Source organism: Neolamprologus brichardi, chromosome 6, assembly GCF_056152115.1.
Source record: "Neolamprologus brichardi isolate AB-2024 chromosome 6, ASM5615211v1, whole genome shotgun sequence".
Classification (NCBI taxonomy): domain Eukaryota; kingdom Metazoa; phylum Chordata; class Actinopteri; order Cichliformes; family Cichlidae; genus Neolamprologus; species Neolamprologus brichardi.
The window spans coordinates 16,752,373-16,772,575 of NC_142109.1; the positions used below are offsets into that span (position 1 = coordinate 16,752,373).

At 39.4% G+C, this 20,203-nt stretch overlaps 1 protein-coding gene across 1 annotated transcript in view; it reads right to left on the reverse strand.

Annotated features, from left to right (window-relative positions):
• ctnna2 (catenin (cadherin-associated protein), alpha 2) overlaps positions 1-20,203 on the reverse strand; it is a 321,242-nt gene that overhangs the window by 18,265 nt on the left and 282,774 nt on the right. Inside the window, exons 11-14 of the mRNA XM_006787177.3 lie at positions 19,591-19,747; positions 18,838-19,038; positions 6,425-6,576; positions 2,545-2,658 (exon numbers count right to left, since the gene is read on the reverse strand). Coding sequence (XP_006787240.1) covers positions 2,545-2,658; positions 6,425-6,576; positions 18,838-19,038; positions 19,591-19,747 — 624 coding nt within the window. The remainder of the gene's footprint in view (positions 1-2,544; positions 2,659-6,424; positions 6,577-18,837; positions 19,039-19,590; positions 19,748-20,203) is intronic.

Sequence of the window (20,203 nt, forward strand, 5' to 3'; positions counted from 1 at the left end):
AAGAGATTGAGGAACTTACTGAAGATATCATGCCTGTGTCCTGTGTGTGATACGATATACTGAAAGAGCTTGGAGGGATCGTGACTGTAAACCCCAGTATGCTCGTGTCAACTCCTATGGCAAAACCAGATTACACTTTCTCTTGTCTCTTTGAATAGAAACACAGCTCGCTAGCATGGACTTGGCATGACCGTGAGAGGATAGCAAGCTCTATCCTGACACAACTGGATGAGGCAGACTGGGCAGATCACCAGCGGATCACAGCAAAAACATCTTTTATGAATGCACTTGCCTCATGCATGTTTAAGCTCTGAGGGCATAACAGTAACCATGAGTAAAACAGGCAATATCAATTAACTATGTGAGAAGCTTTGTCAGCACGCCAGATACTAAGAAGGCACCACATGACGATGCAAACTCAACGTACAAATACAAGTAATCACATTTGATAACCCGCTGTGATATATGGCTTTTTGATTTAAACCACCTTATATCCTTATATCGCAGTAATAAGTTATGACAAAGGGACATGTTGTGACTTCAGACTGTTTCCAAGAAGAACTGCCCACTCAAATCACAGCTGAGTGCCAGGAAAACTAGTTAACAGTTTGGTGCTGTGGAGCTCCTTTGTGTGCAAAGGCTGGTGCGTCTAAGCTCAGATGGCCACGCAACGTTACACCGCGGGTGCCTTAGTGGGAGTATACATACAGCAAACTTAAAGTACTTCGCACCCAGGACCCCTACAGTGCTGGATCGGCTATTGTGCACCCAAAAGCCTGTTCTTAATCCTCATAATTAGAATAAATTCTTACTCTTCATTTGAACTGACTGACATTTGTTCTCTTGACAGAAATCAAATCTAAAATATTCTTCCATGCTTGTATATAGAGTGTACATTATTGGTCAGTTCTTAAGGATGGGAAATATATCATTTGAATTTCCCTGAGTCATTTAAACATTTTCTTCTACATGCTGCTAGTTCTTGATGTTCTGGGTGCTTTATTAAGAAATAAAACAGTGTCAGGTGTTCGATCAGATGCCTGATATGAGCTGTAATTAAATATCACTCACAAGCACTTCCAGTGTTGATTGTGACTTCCATCTTTAAGGTGCAAAGGCAGAAGTAGCAAGATGGTGTCATAGAGTCGTAATGTGGGAGGGAAGAGGTTGGGGTGGGTGGATGGTTCAACATGATATGCAGCTTTGCCCACAGGAGCCTATTTGTTTCCTTCTGCATGTCTCTCTTTAAACTATGAAAATAATCTTTAGCTAACCCAAGGCAATGATAAAAAAAAAAAAAAAAAAAAAAAAAAAAAAATTGGTTCTGTTTTCAAGGGTTTGTTGGCAGGAATCATGTGATGATATTGAAAAGTGTTCTCATAGAAAACTCATAGAAAACTTCCATTTATGGGTTAGTTTCTAAAATCCAATCATGGTAAATGAGTTGATGCTTATAGAGTGCTTTTCTACTCAATTTGAGCACTCAAAGCACGTTCCTACTACAATCCTCATTCACCTACTTTTACATTCATTTTTTCTATGTAGTTTGAAGCACTTTTGCCCTAATGTTAAAGCACACAATGAATGCATTGGGGTCAAATCGGGGTTCAGAGATGTGCAGGTTGGATGAGCCAGGGATCGAACCACTGAACTTCTGACAAGTAGATGACCCACCCCAGAAAAAATAAGAAACAAACAAATAAAAAACAGATAACAGCCTTACTTTGAAGCCATGACCAGTAGACTACTGTGACTAAAAGTCTAACTGAGTCAGTTCCTGTCACACAGGCTACTGTCCAGCACAGGGTTCAGTAGTCATGAGTTAGCTGTTTTGTTGTACCTGTCAGCAGACACCACATGTCACATGTAGCACATTGAGTTATAACAAGCTGCTGTTTTGATGTGTTTTATTTCTCCCTTTTTATGCATTAGCCCCATGCGTGCACACTGTGAGACACAGGCGGGATAATGCAGGCCTCTGCCACAGAGAGAGGTGTCGGGCCAAGTCGCACTCCTGCCATCCACAATCCATTCAACATGCAACACACCGCTAGTCTCTGTATGTGTTGCTGGAGGGGAGCAAGCACTGATACCCTCTTAATGTCCTTTAAGCTGGGCCCAAGTGAAAAATCACTAATGTGAAACAAAGCCCAGACCATGGCGATCACGACTGAAGCCTTGGCTCAGCACTGCACTGTATTTTGTGTTGTGGCTTGTGTCTGAAGGGAATTTGGTAATTACTTTTGTGTTTGTGATTGCAATTTTACACCTGCCATCCCGGAACGGTGTTTATTTAAAATAATACAGCTTGTTAGGACCATTTAAACGGACTTATATGCTATGTAAATGGACACAGTTGGATGAATCAATTTATGAGTAGACAGGGAATGGGGACGAATGTATACAAAGCAGCAACACTATAGTCACTTTGGTATTGCTGCTACTCTTTACCCCAAACAAATATATGTTATTTTTTATGTCAGCTTTGATGTTGATGTGCATTTGAGCAGTTGCAGCATAGAAGGGATGTGAACATCCACTCACCCGGGCACTCTGTCCAGCAATAAGCTGGTCATCTTCAGTCTGGACACTAGTCCTGCTGCGAGTATCATAGTCCTCCTGTTCAAAGTCAGAATCATCTTCCAGCTCCTCTGGTGTCTGCAGCAAACACAAAGACAGAGATAAAATCAGAGATCAGGGAAGAAACTGAAATAGACAGCTGAAAAGGGCATTTTTTTTTCTGTTTTCAAGCCCCAATGTGCTGAAATCATGTCCTTCTGTTGCGTAGAGAATGGCTTAAAGATCCCTGAAAAGTTAATTGTCTCTGCCATTTTCCTACGTAAGGTCTTCCGTCATATTAAAAACCATATACAATAGGTATTTCCAAATCAAATTCACAGCCATAATGATTTATGCATTATTTACTGAGTGCTAAAAAGATAACTGGGAGGAAAGAGAAAGTCATCTGCGAATGCATTTACTGTAACATGTCCCAAGCATGTTGTTTAACTGCAGAAGAATAAATCTGTGAACAACTTGCATTTGTGCATTATTCACAGGTAAATATCTGGACCCATTTCCACAAGATCATTGATTGTAACTGCAGTTTATACAGAATGATGTTAAAAAGGAAGCCAAAAAGGGCTGCCAAGTTTTAGTCAGTTCAGGGGAGGAAGTAGCTTGGGGCGGAAAGCGATGGTGCAGCAGAGTATTTGTGAAACGGAAAAGCTCAAAGTCAAAACTCTTTACAAATGAGCATAACAGAGATGCTACCAATATCGTTTCAATCGCTTAAATATTATAATCAGTGTTATTATTAATTTTCTTTGAAACATTTTGACTTAAAGTCTTTAGCCAAACTCTTAAGTTACTGTTTGAATCCTGAATGCTTTTTTTTGGCATAAGATTTAAAAACTGCTGTGCAGTGATTGTAAATTCTTAATGTAATTCAAAGCTAAAATAGTTTCAAAGCTGGGGAAAAATCCCTGTGTGTTTCATCAAATAAAGAATTCAGAGGAATTAGCAAGAAGAAGAAGAAGAAGAAGAAGAAATGAGAGAATATCTGCTTCAGTTTGCTTATAACTTTGTATGTGTTTTCTGTACGAGGCGAGTGACTCAATCATTAATAAGTATCTTTATTCCTCTCTGCTGTCTTTTAAGTGACGTCCCAATGATAAAGGCTGCTAGTTTGCCAGGTAACTTAAAAGCAAGTAGTTGATCTAACGCAGATGGATCGATTTTAACAGCATCACAATGATAACACAGCTGGGCGGCTTAGCTTCTGTGGAGCAGAGGATCAAATATAGACATGTATCTGTGTAAAATTATTCTTACATGGTGACAGCCTGCATTCACAGTTCTGTCACAGCTATGCTTGTGAAGTGCATAGTGTTGCCTGGTTATTTATATCGGTATTATAATAAACTAACAGTAGTTTCGTTTTTCTCAAAAGGAGCACTTACAGTATAAAACAGGACCACAAAAGTACCACAGGTTGCTAGAAGGCCTACATTTAACTGTGCTAAATTTCCTTCTTTATTTTAGTACAATGCGAATGATTTTCTTTCAACTCCATCAGTGATATGATTATTCTCTAAATAAAAATAAAAAATGTGCCCATTCTACCCTAATGATTGCATCGTTGAACTAAGGAAATAAAAGGCAAAAGGGAAGAGCATTTACACACTGGAAATTAGCTACTTATAATTTATTCACACAAATCTCAGGCCATATGGAGCTTCATTATCCATTCTTTAATTCAAGTCAGTTTGTTTGCTCACAATAGTGGGAATACAATTTCTTTATAGTTTCATAATAGCCCATTTCGTGCATATCCATTTGTAATAGGTTTTATAAAAGCAAATGTTTTATCAACTCATTCTACTGCAAACACCTACAATTTAGCTAGCATACAATTCATTTATTTTACTGTTTTATTGAACATAAAATCATTTTTAATCATTTCTTTTGTTGGTAGCTTCACTAAATTATAGGGTCTTGTTTCTTTACTTTCATTTTATAGATATGACAGTGTTATCCTGTCACAAATGAAATGCAGTATATTGCTGGTGCAGCTGTTTAAGTCTCGGGTAAAATATCCAGAATAAGGGAACCAGTTGCTGACTATCTTTGTGAGACAGGTTATTCATGATAGCAAATTTAAAAAAAGAAAAAGAAAAAAAAGAGCCAGCTGTGTGAATGTGCAGCAGTGAAGATGATCGGTTTTGCTTTTCGTCAATAAAAAAAAAAAGTCTGATTAGAGCTGTGATCACATAGACATTAAGAAACAAAAGCAGCCCCCTCATTGATTTCAATCAGGTCATTGCGTGGGGGTGCCAACTCAGAGGTTGCGTTACCTTGGAGATTGTGTTGCTATGTGTATAGATTTCTGCAACAAGCCTAAGGATCTTTCAATAAAAGAGGCCTACTATTACGATTACATTTTAGCATTTACACAGGCCATGAAACAACTTAACCCCATCAGATCACAGCAGCTCCTTTCATTGATTTCATTTTTAATCTGAATGTCTGGTAAGTTTGAACTTTCTAGGTGAGACAGGCTGTAGGTCAGTTTCCCGAGACTGGGAAACTGCGTAAATATTGGTTATATTGCAGTCTCCACCCATTGTTCAGTTTCATATCTCTTCCATTCTGTGCAATACTTACTACTTTCCCCCCTGCACTCCTGCGTGCATGTGTCTGCGGGTACATAAAGGCCAGGACAAAACCATGTTTCCAAGAACTTTCATAATAACTTTCCACTCTACTCAAGTTTAGCCTCAATTTTTAAACACTGTGGAGAATTGGTTTCTTAATCCGCTGACTGCTCATGAGATCTGTGCTGTAAAAATTCTAAAGGAGCTATTACTCGGTCTAAGTGGGGGAAAAATTTAAAAAAGTACACTTAAAAAAAATAAATAAAAGTTACACGTGGCACCAACATTTGCTATCTATACGATGAAGTCAGACGACAGAGAAAGCAAGGATCTTCCAAGTTGTTTCCCCAGAAAGTAATTGAACTTGGATAGGATTATAAAGCCAGCTGGTCCCGGGCAGTTCAAAGCTGCCTGTTTTACATTATTTACTAACATCAAATTATTTTCCATAATTAGATTTTTTTCTTTCCGAAGCTGAACTGGGAAACCTTCCAGCCTGCATAAAGTTGAATAAATGAATTACGTGGTGAAAGAGGAGGGACAGTTGGGGTGGGGGGGTGGGGGTGCAGATACTGTAACATCAGATTTGGTACATGAAACAGCAGAGCTGGTATCTTGTTGTTATGGAGCCGTTTTATCGTGACACGCTGTCAAGGGTTCTGTCAGATTCATAAAACAGATCATGTGACAGGGGTGACACTCCAAATGAGAATTGAAGATTTCAATTATGCGCTTCTTCATCCTTAGGGCGGATGTATTTTTGTCACAAAACTTCCACTGTCACCTAAGACAGACAGCAGCACAGTTTTCAGTGGGAATAAGGTCCCTGTGATGAAAAGCAAAGATTCTGGAAAGGGGTGTGCAAGTGTGACAAATTTGTCATGTTCACCAGTAGATTCAGGAAGTTTAACGTAACAGGTTTTATGATAGAACCACCCCCCACAAAACACAGGTTATTACCTCAACAAGACAGATATTTAAACCAAATTTAAAATATGCTAATGGTAGTGAAGCTGCAAAAAAGCATATATTCAAACTAAATAAGCTCAACATTAGGAAATGAGCAAACTGTTCAGATGTTTAAAATAAAATACCCAATCAAATATTTTGAATACACAGAGGAAGATGGGAAATTGGTGCAATTTGCTTTTTTTTTTTCCAACTGGCAATTCAAAACACTTTGACAATGTCGCTGAGCTCTAGAAGCATTTCAAAGTATCTCAGCTAGTCTTTCCCTTTTGCTCTCTTGCAGAAGATAATGGACGTACCCTTATCATGAGGACGGCTTTCCTGACGTCGCGGACGCCATCGTAGACCAAACGGGATGCATCAATGAACTCGTTCTCCTCAAAGGGTTGTGGGGGGTTCATACTCAGTGCCTCGATAGCTACTTCCACTTGTTCAGCAAATCGGGGCATTACTGCAGGAAGTAGAGATAGAGAACAAAAGAGAGACAGGAGGTATGGGTTTATCACTTTTTTCTATGATAGGTGAAGGATTATGATTAAGCAAAGGAAAATATATAAGAAAACACAGCTATGACTGTGCTGTTTCTCTATCCAAGGACATGACCACCACTGTCTTCAAAATGTCTCGCAGCACATTCTTCATCAGTCTGTGTTCACTTCTGGAATGTCACCCTAAACCTCTTTGTAAACAACAATATGCCATTCACACACTGCACACCAATTAGCTACTCCGCATCGGCTTCCCCGGCACGGACACTGACCTGTCTCTCCCAGATCGGTTTGTGTGTTTGCTGCCATGTGGCATGGGGAAGTGTATGTATGTGTGCGTAACCTGGGAGCTCGCTCAGAGATGTCTGTGTGCTTCAGTGTTACAGCGCAAGGACGCGAGCTCAGCCTGTCAATTCACAATGCCGACGAAGGGAAACAATTTCATCAAAGTCTTTTCGAGGCAGACAAAAGCCAAGCAACAAAAGAAACGTCCCTACTGACCATAAAAAATGCTTGGTTTTGTTGTCGGTACCCATTGGCTAGACCTGATGGAAGAGCTTTATGTTTTTGAGTCTTCAAATGAATTGTGCTGAATATGAATAGACATTGTTTAATATCCAAAAATACAGACTGAAGGTTTTAAATATTTAGCAGGCCACCTTTCCAAGTAATCTCCTGTTGTGTCACAATAATTGAATTCCAGCTATGATAATGTGCTTTTTTTCTTCTTATGGACTTTGCGCTGTAGCAAATTATCATAACAAAAGCAAAGGCTTACCTAGAAAGCCAGTTGCCAGCTAGAAAAAGGTGTCCATTTACTGTAGATTTGTGGGTCTCTTTTCAAACACTACAAAAGCCTAAAAACCCACCATTACTTTTGATTTCATTTCAGTAACACAAATAGAAAAGTATTTTCTTTGAATCCGGAATAGATATTAGAAAATGACTTTATGTACAGAAGAACAGGGTGAGACAAAGTAAGAGAAGGACATACTGTTTTATGTGTTTTATGGAAAAAATCATTCAGCTGCTTTAGAAGTAATAAGCAACAAATATGTATCAATGGAGTGGATTTTTGAAGTGCTGATACTATGAATAGTTTAAGACAACATCATTAGAGGAGAAGACAGCTCTAATGAGCACAGATAGATAAGAAAAACTGTGGAAAAGACAAATGAGGTATTGCAGTTTGGCCAGAGAGCCATATTTGTGATTTTATTAGCAACTTCCACACTCTCGCCCCATTCTGACATGAAGAGTGAACTAAATCAATTAACTAGCTTGCACTAAAGGTGTACGAATCTGCAGTGTGCTTATTTGTCTGATATAAAACATACGGTATATTTCACCAAACATAAAAGGCACTACAAAAAAGTCTCTCCCTTTTTCTTTTCATTTTTAATTCAGTTTAATCCACTTACTGGAGAAGCGTAAAATAGGCTTTTGGGAATCGCTGGGAAGGCGTTTTAAATAGAAATATTTAAATGTTCTCTGTGCTCTTAATGAGCAAAGTTGCTGATGGTAAGGAGCAATTTCACTCATTCCAGTTGAAAAATGATGAAGGGAATTAAATGTGACCATGTAGGGATGGATTTTTTTCACCCTCTAAGCTTAAGCATACTTTAAGTGAGAAGTTATGGAAGTACAATGAATGCCTCAAACCTCAAAGCAGACATGGTGCGCACCTGTGCCGTGTTTAACAAGATTTAAACAACACAATCTGCACAGTTCCTGATTTCTAAGCCACAAAATTCAAATTAAGACGGCTACATTTAGACAATCAAACACACAGCAAAACTGCACGGAAGCATGCACTTACATTCAACAGGTGAACACAAAAATATCTCCAAATCGATGACGTTGGCCCACTGGGACGGAAAATTTTAACAAGTACAAGTTTGCGAACAAGGTTTCCAAATCTGTGGTACTTTTTCTGCACTTTTGTGGCAAAAAAAATCCAAACAAACAAATAAAAAAAATAAGCATGTGCATATTTAACACAATTATTTATATTGTGTGACACTACTACACCTGCATGTTACAACATTGTTTGGCCTACTCATGATGATGGCAAACTGCTATTTAATCATAGTGAGAGAAGTAAAAAAAACAAGGGGTGGTAGATGTTGTTTATATCCTAAAAAAGGGTCATTTGAACCCTTTGCTAAGTGGTTGCTAGGCGGCCATAACATACCATCGATATTTCAACTTCTGCTGATATAAATTAGATCATAGTGTTGTGAAATGTAAATGATGTGAGGCTTTTATAAAGCGTTAGTGATGCATAAATGACAAAAACAGATCATTTTAGCCCGTTGCTAGGTGGTTTGCTCAACTCCTGACGACCAAAGCAAAAAATAAACACACAGACAGAGACTTTGGATATTACAGTAAGATATCACATATCACAGCAACAAAGTTGCATTTTATCCAGTTCCAGATCAATTCTTTCCACAATTACCCAACGCAGTCTGTTTCAAAAGAAAACACAAAAAGCAAAAACAAAAAATAAAAGCACTCCCAAGCAATGCTGTAGTATGAAGCAGGTTTGACAGAGCTGCCTTTCTGTTAGCTGACTTGATAAATTCTAAATATTAAACGATACTGGTTATCACAACAGGGGTTTTCTACTTTCTTTGTTAACTTAAGACTCTCTGAAGAGACATGATCAGAGGGACAGGTGATAGAGCTCTACAAAGAACAGGAAAAATATTGTTTACCACTCTTACAATTATCCACCCATTTACTGTTTACCCCTGTTACTTACGTTCTAAGACAATATAACACAGACACATCGTTAATACTAAGCTATTACTTGGGTACTGCTTATTATTTAATTACATGGTATTTACTTTATCACGTTATTACATGATATTTAAAGCTGCTACATAACGTGTAAACCAAAGTGTGACTATTAATTCACAAAGTTATATATATTACGTTTTACTCCACAATGTTACCTGTGTGAGCAACATCACACAGACAGAGACTCACAAAGAGTGCTTTCACAATTTGAGAGCTACTGGTCTAAAATATTACTATGTATATGTTTTCAAATTAATATACTTAAATAATTTTTAAATCTGTGGCCAGATCTGAAAGCTGCTGTTCACAAACGCTGTCCATCTAATCTGACTGAGCTGGAGCTGTTTTGCAAAGAGAATGGGCAAGGATTTCAGTCTCTACATGTGCAAAGCTGGTAGAGACATACCCTAAAAGACTGGCAGCTGTAATTGCAGCAAAAGGTGGTTCTACAAAGTATTGACTCAGGGGGCTGAATAATTACACACAGCCCACTTTTCAGTTATTTATTTGTAAAAAAAATGTTTGGAATCATGTATGATTTTCGTTCCACTTCTCACGTGTACACCACTTTGTATTGGTCTTTCTCGTGGAATTCCAATAAAATTGATTCATGTTTGTGGCTTTAATGTGACAAAATATGGGAAAGTTCAAGGGGGCCAAATACTTTTGCAAGCCACTGTATTTGAAGTTTACACAGCACCATGTGACCCAGAAAGAGTAATATTTCAAACTCCCTCCGCCACACTGTGTTCCTCCGCCACTCCATCATTTCAGTTTTGGACGAAGTGGATTCTGGGATATTGCATTTCGTCATTTCAAGCTGATTGGAGACCAGAACAGCCAATCAGATTTTTTTGCATCCAAGTGCGATTGGCTGGTTTTGTGGCACAAATATAACGGTGTACAGAAAGAGTTGAACGCGCACGGGCAGAAATGTTGAGAGCGCAAGCAACACATTGTGAGCGAGTGCAAATGCAAAAACTGAGCGAGAGGGGCTGCTGTTGTGTGTGGGTATGGATAACAGCAAACACTGAAATACATTTTTTGCACGCAGCAATGAATTTTGTTCACTCAAATTTAGCTTTTCTTCGCGCAAAACAAATTTCTCCTCAAAATGCAACATTTGCACCTGCAAATTTTTTTTCACTTGCACTCAATTTTTTTTACATGTGTTTAGAATAGTGGCACAAAAATAACGCCATATATGATCATTTCCCTACAGAGGAAATCATGTGTTGTTGCGTCTGACTTTAATGGCAGTGTGCGAATGGAGCTAACAATCACAGTTAGGTGATTTACCTCAAAATTTGCTGTGCACACCTGGCAGGAAATTTCACTAAAATGAGGCAATACAAACCCATCATTATCTAGACATCATACAGAAAGATACTTATTTCTCACATAATGTGAGCCTGCTGCCTTTTTTGGAGAATTTATCAGCAGCAACAAGGTAAATAATTAAATTAAATGCAAACACAATGCCACTAGAGTTACCCAAATGATCCATTCTTACAATACTTGTTATGCACAGTTCATTTATACAATGTGAAAAGCTTTTTCTTTCAGCTCATTGAACCAGTGCAGTTATCAAATGGCGGCATGACACATTTGCTGATAAATCCATGAAGTGCTATTACGCAGGCTGGATCCACCATGTTTACCTTCATTAAATCATATGAAAATTACATTTAGGAGCTACACATTAACCCGGTTCAGTATTAAAGCCATCATTGTGTAACATTTTGAAGTATGCTGCACAGACTGTAAATAAAAAATGTGCATTGTGTCTGTGTTGGCTTCGAAGCCTCGAAGGTAACATTCTGACTGCTGTTTGGAGTCACGAGTTACTATATATAGACAACAAGAAGAACTGCAACGTTATCAAGGGTTGCAAGTTTGGTTAGCAATCTGCATTCATAAACCAAACGCATCTGCTAAACTACTACACTTACACTGGTAGGGATAAGGCCTAGCCAACAACTATCATACTGGTAAGGCTTTAAACCTTATCAGTATTCAAATGTATAGTTTTATGACAACTATTGATGGGATACAGAGGGAAAAAGTGGAACAGTGCTGAATTAACGATGGTCACATGAACAATTTCATGCACATTGTTTTAATATTTATTTCCATGATCACTGTACAAGTTATATAAAAAAAAGCAACAAAAAAGAAAAAAACCTGCCATCTGCCTCTGGCTGTGGATGGTGTTGTGTTCACTCACTATGATAGAATAAAATGTTTTCCTCAAGAAGCCTCAGCCCATTTGGTGAGCTGTAATTGTCATGCGTCACTGTAATTGGCACAGTTATTTCAAAGCCAGTGAGGCCAGAGATGTGATTCATATAGACAATGAGACCAGTGGTACAGTTTTGTTTTCTTGTAATGCGATTAACACTCGCAATCTAGAGATAAAAACAAGCGTAAATACTAACCTCCAAGTACAGTACACTGGTGTCTGCTAAATGAGCACATCCACCTATTCAAACAGGGAACGTGTGACCGAATGAGAATTTGAGAAAAGGGCAAACGTTTGAAAACACGAAATACCATGTGACTAAACCTTCATTCTTTAGTCGGACCATAATTCGCCTGGTGTAATTTACAAAAGCAGAATGGGAGAGGAAACAGGGTGGGAAGTGTTGCAAAACATGGTGCGTCAAGAATAGCTAGGGGCTTAATAACAGCAGCCCACGAAATTGAAAATTATAGAAGCTTTTATAAAAGATATTACTGTCATTAACCTTCATCCCTGTCCTACACGCACTGCGGCCAAGCAGCATCGCCCCTTATCTGCTGCTTGTATTAATTCCCTGCACAGGTAGGCACAAAAATGTGACCAAAAAGAAACAATCAGTGTTTTCCAAATGAGAGGTCAGATCCACTTCCTCTCTCATATTGGCTAGATATTCAAGAGCGTTGCAATTTATCTGTTCAATCAGATTATTCTCTAGAGTCAAAACTGTGTTTTCTCCATTTAGTGCAGGTGATGAATGGGAAAAGGCTAATTTCTGGCATGCATTACGTAACACTCAGCAAGGCCTTTAAAATCTAATGCTACTGCACTTACATAAAGCAAAATCACTTTAAGATATCCACACAGCTTGCATAGCCACTTCCTAATTTTGAAAACGTTGAACTTAACAGCTTCGATGATCGGTGGTCGAACCACAAAGAGAATGTGCTTTATATGATGCTCCTCCTGCTTACTGGTCTCCTCTCCTTCACTCTAACCTTGGTTAAATTGTTCCACCTACCTCTTCCTATTGCACTGCTATTCTCATAGCAATTTCCTCATCAGTACTCTCCCCCAACTTCTGCCTCTTTTTACGCACTGATTGAAAGGCCCCACCTCTTCTCCTTGCAAGCTTAGTTTGCCATCTGCTTCACATTCTGGTTAAAGACTCTTTTCCTATCATTAAAACAATAGACACAGATTCAAAAATTATAACTCATTTATCTCAACAACCGTGTTGTACACTTATGGGCCATATAAAAACGCCATTTTGAGTGTTAAAAAAATGATAAAAACCACTGATTCACTTCCACATTTCCCCTTAACAGTTATTTTTTAGAGACACATTCAATGAAAGGTCTTTAGTTTTCTTCATTAGACCCTCCACTTGGCATTAACAAGTGGCTTCTTTGGGTACATGTGTGAATGTGCCCAACACACTGATGAGTCATTAAAAGCAGATTGTTCCTGCATATGGACCCATTCCATTAGCACGTGCATCTCTGTGAATGTGTCCTACACTTGGAAACTTTGGCAGTTAAGGACTCCGGTGGTCTGGACTGACATTTAGCCTTCCAAACAGAAACAATGCAGGCTTCCTTTTTTCTTTTCTCCAAATAAAGCGAGAAAGTGGTAGCTTGAGCACTCTACTTGAGATCAAATCACTGAAGGCGCATGTTAATGCCAGGTATGAGCCGAGCCTTAGTGTCTGATGCACTTCCTTTTAGTGCTCTTGATCCACTGATTTACAGGCATGACATGTGGGTGGCAGTGTGTCCGTGTGTGTTATTACTCACTGCACTCACTGCAAAACCCTGGCTAAATCCTATTTACTGTGCCCTGATGTAATAACAAGGAGCAACATCACCCTGCTACCTAAATGGCACTCTGACTTAGGCAATATATCAGTTTTTTAATCTATCCTCTCCAGGCACCACATTAATGACCAACTTAAAAATTTGTCCCTTCTTTTGAGGAGAAGATTAGTCTAAACCAAGGCAGTTAGTGGGCAGAATAGTGTATCAGTAAGGAAGGAGGGAGAGGAGGAAAGAGAGGGAAGCCATAACCACTTTCCCATTAGGCTATTGATTTTTCTCTCTCTCAAGGACACGCTTCAGTCCCGGGCCCATGTGTAGACTGTCTGTCAGGAATCTATAGCTAAGCTTTACACTGAAGAGTTGTGAGCCTTGGCTGCCTGTGTTTTGGCCTCGGCATAAATCTGACCACACTCGAAATGAGAAAGAGGGATGGGCAAATTGAGACAAGGTCAAAGGGTAGGTAGCTGTGATGAGCGCTGTGTGCCAGCTGTCAGAAAGAAAGGCAAGTGGCTGTGATTGGCATGAGTGGCTGTGGGCATAAACACAGGAGCAGTCCAATAAAAACACAAATAGCCAACGCAAAACACACAACTACCCACACATGCACACTTACACCCACACACACTTGCACAGACAGAGTAAAGGGATAAATGTTTTACACATGCTCACCACTGGAGGAAAGTTAAGAAAAAGGGAACACATCAATGAATTCCACTAAAATCCTTGCGCAAATCGCTTAGTGAAATCCTTGGTGACAGCTATTGATTTTTTGGTGGAGTCTAGTTAATTGGGCTCAGTACCCTCTAAAAACTGTGTGGTCCTATATCCTTTCCCTTTGTTCAGCTACACTTAATCATCTTTCCCCCTAGCTATAGATTTCTACTTGACTGTGTTCAAATCCATAGACATCAGGTCTGTGAGGACGGAGGGGAGAGGGAGGCAAAAGTTCACAAGGATCAATAAGTGCTTTATGGTCCAGATCAGATGTGCATGGTAGCCCTTAAAAACCCCCAACTATTGCTAAGACGGAAACTGGAAGGGGAAACACAACAGCTCTTCATCAAAGAGAAATATGGAGCCAATGAAACATTCGTCTAACATGGTTGCTAATTCCCCACCTTAACGTCTCAATTAGCGCCCAAATCGTGAGGAGACCTTGTTAAAATTGAAGACAGAAGCCCTCCCAAAGGCCCGGCATCTGGAGAAAATGCAACAAAAATTTGTTTGGTGCATATTCTTTCTGTGACGAAGAAATGACCCCAGCCCTGACCTTAATGTGAACTTGCCCACCAGTCGCCTTGAACCTGTGTTTTAAACAAGTCTGTTTATCTGTGGGTATAGCAAAGTGCAAGGTCACCACAGTTGACTAAATCTAAACCAAAAACTAGATCAAGGTGTGAAAATGTATTTCCTTTAGATTTACTTTTTTCTTTCCCCTGAAATCTGAGGCTGTCACGAACAACAGTGTAAAGCAGGGCTCGCAAAATCGCTAGCCCGACGTCCTGGGGCTAGCGATTTTTCCAGTCGGGCTACCAAAATCTAACTCAGCCCTGCCCGTCGGGCTATCGTAGGAAGGAAAATATATGTCTATGCTTTTGCATTCTTTCGCCAATGTAGCTGAGTAATTATGTCATTGGCATCGATGAGCCACTGTCAATATGTGACATATTGAAATCGCGTTTGAATTTGCCCTTGTTTTTTGCTTTCACTTTCATTTTGCGATCGCGCAAACGGTGTGTAGAGAGCAGCAGTACTGATTGGTGAGTGACGATTAATTGCGCACCAATTCCTCTGACATCGTCTTATCACTCATTAGCTTACTATTCAAACGCGACAAGTGAAATCTCTTGCAGCAAGCTTAAACATGTGAGAGGTTGAGTGCGCAAAGAATCGCTGACCGTTATGTAAGTACGTGTGTAAAAGCAGCAGGATTTACGCTGGTATTTTAGTTCTGCTCAGCCAAATAAGACAGGTCAGGGTGAAGAAGGGGCAGCCAAAGAAAAGCTTACCACAAAACGGAAAAGTTATGACAAATCAGACTATGAGGCAAAAAGAAAGCGCAGGTTTTTTGGTTTCATGGATAAAAGAATTTCTGTGGCTGGAATATGACGAGCTAAATAACATGATATTCTGCCAGGTGTGTTGTGAGTTTCATTTGATTTCTGAGTCGACAAGCACCTTTGTTACTGGGACCAGTAATTTTAAGAAAGACCCCATCAGAACCCATGAGAAATGCAAGAAATGCATTATTGCTCAGTCTGCCGTATCGCTCCCAGAACAAACAGCAATTGCAAAAAAACATACTAAAAATAAACCAAGCACAACAAGAACTCCTGAAAAAGCTGTTTAGAACAGCGTGCTATAAGAGTGAACTATATTGGCAAAATTTAGCAGTCTTTGCAAACTTCAAAAAGCAAATGGCCTAGATCTTGGTTCCACTTACCTCTTACCCGTGACTTCAGTGGAAATTTCAGATTTAGGATCTGACACAGACTGATTCATGTCCTACACAGTTCTTTCAGTTCATAGAAATTTCTGTTCAATTTGAACCAAGTATTTGAGTTGATGGTTGTAATTTTTATACAGTTGTTGTGATTTGTATTTTAACAATTTTTTTGATTAATTTTTGTTTCCGTTACAATATTATACTTTAATGTATAATATTGTAACGGAAACAAAACATTAAAAAATAGCTTTCTTTTTTATTCGGGCTACTTAAATTTATTTTGGGCTACCAAAAACTGAAGAATGCCTGCCCGAAGGGCTACCAGAGATTTTGAAATTTTGCGAGCCTTGGTGTAAAGTTTGCGTGCACACATAATCCTCAACTGCAAAATGGGAAGTGTTACATAAGTTAACAATCATTTCCTTTCATTGCCTATAGTGCTAAATTTACAGGAGAAATTACCGCCCTGCATCTATCAAAAATGCTGCAAAATACAGCCTGCGTGAAGTAGGAAACTGTGTAAGTGACGTCACCCTGTCAACAGCTCTCGATTTGTTGGTGTTAGCAACACTGACATAATGCTTCTTCATAGTGCTGACTCTTGCTCTATGGAGGATTAATAGAAGCATGTGACGAGGTTAGAGTCATACAAAATTGACCTCAAGTGTCTGTAAGATAATCACCGCTGAACTCTATCAATTAATTACCCCAATCAATTAAACTGAATCATGCAATAAGTGAACAGAATGTGTTTAAAGTACCATATAACTAATACTGTAAGTAGACTGTTATGGTGGGGTTCAGCGCCAGAAGAGGGTCTCAGACAGATGGCTGTGTGAACACACGTGGCACACCTAATGCTGTTTGCGACTTATCAGCTAGCAGGGAGGGGAGCTGATTGTGTCTCTCAATTATCCCGGCAGATGAAAGTAACGAGCGAAACAATAGATATACCACCTCGCTAAATGGGCTCTAATGGGAGAGATAGAAAGCCGAGTCGGAAGGATGGGTGAGAATGGAGAAAATATAACAAGGAGGGGAGTTGCTGCTGTGCTGATGTGAAAAGGGATTGTGGTCAGATTCTATTCTCGTGGACAGGTAATTGCTAAATTACTTCTCTCCTTTCATCCCGCATTTTTTTGGGGGGGGGATGGTTTGGCCATCTTTCATGATGCCACATTTTAAAGGCGTATTATGGTATATTTTTAAGGGATTGGCTAAGATAGTATTTCATAGCAAACGCTGCACATTTTCTGTCTTCCTTGCTTATGTCTAGACACTTTGTAAACAAGACAAAGTAACACAAAATCACATTAAAAACAGAAACTGTCACCAGTTTGCTTCTCTGAGTATTGCAGGAATGTTTTTGTATGAACAATCGCTGTAACATTTGGAGTTGTGACGTGAACGGCCCTGGCAAAAATGAACAAATTGTTTCTACTGAGACTTCTCTGCATTTTTCATGTGGCATGTCTTCACCGATGCACATATCGTCAAGAACACTGCAAAAGCTTTCAACTTCTCCCAACTCGCAAATAATACTAGGCTGCAGCTCAACACTTGCGCTGAAAGTGGAAACGTTGCAAACGCGCTGAAGCAATGTCAAAGTTTAGCTTTAAGTGGTGTAGGTGGTGACTGAGTGATACATGTTTTCCTCCTATGGGCTTGCCGGCTCTACTAACTGTATACTCAGCCCTGCTGATGTTACCACCTCCTGTACATACTCACTTTCACAGATGCTTTCTGTATATGTTACACTGTTTCATGTAACCAAAGGAAGACCACAGTCAGGAAGTAGACTCAGATCTACAATATACTACACTGCAATGTCTAAAGTATTCCCTCACCCATCCAAACCACTGAATTCAGGTGTTTCGATTACTTTAATGGCGACAGTGTATAAAATTAAGCAGGTAGACATGCAGACTGCTTCTACAAACACTTTTGAAAGAATGGGTCGCTCTCTGGAGCTCAGTGAATTCCAGCGTGGTATTGTGATAGGATGCCACCTGTGCAACAAGTCCAGTTGTGAAGCTTCGTCGCTACTAAATATTCCACAGTCAGCTGTTAGGTGTCCATAAAAACATGGATGAACAAAACACCATTGGGATAACTAGAGCAGAGACTGCAACACAGGCCTTCTTGTCCAACATCAGTGTCTGACCTTCTGGAATAATTAAAATTACATTTTAATTAAAAATTAAAAATTCCCATGAACACACTCCCGAACCTTGTGGAAAGCTATAAAGTTGTTATAGCAACAACAGGTATTCCAACACCATATTAAAAGCATTTTTCTGTTGTACCTTGTTTATTTACTATTATTTATTTAATTTTTGTAATATATCAATAATCTGCTTTTCTTTTTGACCCTTGTGCTGCTGATTGAATTCCCCCAGTATGTTCAGAGGTAAAAACCACTGAGACAATATAAGAATTCAAAGTTGTCTCCTAAACAAGGATATGGAAATGTGTTCATTGTTTGATCAGCCTGGCACTGAGACAAATGCAACTTTCCTGGAAGATGACATTGGACAGAGGCTGTAAATGAATAAATAAAAGAGTGAGAGCGGATAAGACTTTCTGTTAGGAAACTAATCAAAACTTCAGACACTGGACACAGAAGCAGTCAAGTCGTATCTGTAAGTGAGACCAGACTGGTGAACTAATGTAGCTTCTACATGTGTGCGCGCGCGCGCGCGTGTGTGTGTGTGTGTGTGTGTGTGTGTGTGCATATACGTATGTGTTTCTATGTGTTAGGCTATTCCTAAAAGTAGCTTGGCTTGCCAAAAAGCTTGCAGCAAAATATTTTGACACGGGGTGAAGCACAGTGTATCCATCATACTAGTAATACATTAAGCTATGGCTCATTGTGGATCTTCTGCAGCTACACAGGCTCTGTGTACAGCGCACTAACCAGTCTCAGACAGGAGCTTGATGGACTCCAGCACACGCTCGGTGTAGACCCCGGGCTCATAGTTTTCCATCTCAGCGTTAATGATGTGGACCACGCGAGCAGCTCGGCCCCGGATAGCTCCAGCAGTTCGGTCAAGAGTGTCCACATCGCCCTCTTGGAGAGCTATTACACATTTGTTGACATCCTCAAGGATGTGGTTCTCTTGAGAGTGAGAGAGAGAGAAAAGATGACAGTGAATGAAAGTGGGAAGCAAAAAATGAAAAAGACCCAAGGATTCTGTTGTTGAGAGACATAATTATTGTTTAATAAACAGATTTTCCTGGAAAATGGAGATAATAAGAATTGAACCTAATGATTCACATTTATCTCTGAATGTGCACTGTTGATACACTGTTGAGTTTATTTCTCCAAGAAACATGTTGATTATGGATAAAATTCAATACCTGTTGCTTTTTTTGGACACCATCCCACCCCTGTCCAAAAAATAAACTTTTTTCTTCTGCCTTTTGATGGGGTTTTTTTCTAGTTCACTGTATTTTGCTTCAAATGCTGTGATTTCTTTTTTTTTTTTATTAACTAAATAGTAATTTTGTTTTTCACATCAAGCCTCCATAGAGATTTTTTGTGAAAATTTGGTGCCAGAGGACACAAGCAACAACATTCAATAACTCACTCGCTTCAAGGGAAAATCAGGAGCATGTGGACCATTTGCTTCAATCAGTTAGTCTGTGAGGAATTTGTGCTGGCTCATACCTGACACAGAAAGGAAATCATCCACAGAAGTGATGTCATCCACAGCCTCAGTCAAGATGCGCACTTGTTTCTCCCACTGATCTTTGAAAACATCCATGTTGTCCTGGGCCACCTTGCTTTGGGGACGGGCAGCCAGAGTGAGTGCAGCATTGATGACCTGATATGGGACAAGAAATGTACATGTGTGCGTTTAAAATGAAGTCTTAAAGACATTTCTGCATATCTGTGAGTCATTTCAGGAGAAACGACATCTTTACTAGTTTATATATAAGATATATAAGAACATACAGCATGATGAATGAAGTCTGGCTATCATATCAAGACTCTGACACTGGTGAACAGTGTGGCAGCAGTGGCACAGTAGCTGAGTGCTATGCTATTCTCGTAGTCATTAAGGTTTTCAGTCTATGCTGTGGCCTGCTAGTAGCAGCTACAGCTACAGACTAAAAGGATTTAGCAACCAAACGTTTGCCACATTTGCTTGAAATATATTGTTAATTGCACAAATGTAATAAATGATGCAGAATCTTTTACAGCTTAAAAAAGCAAGGCTTAAAGAAAGCACAAGACCTTGATATGTGCAAGGTAAACCATTCAGCTTTAGGACAAAGAA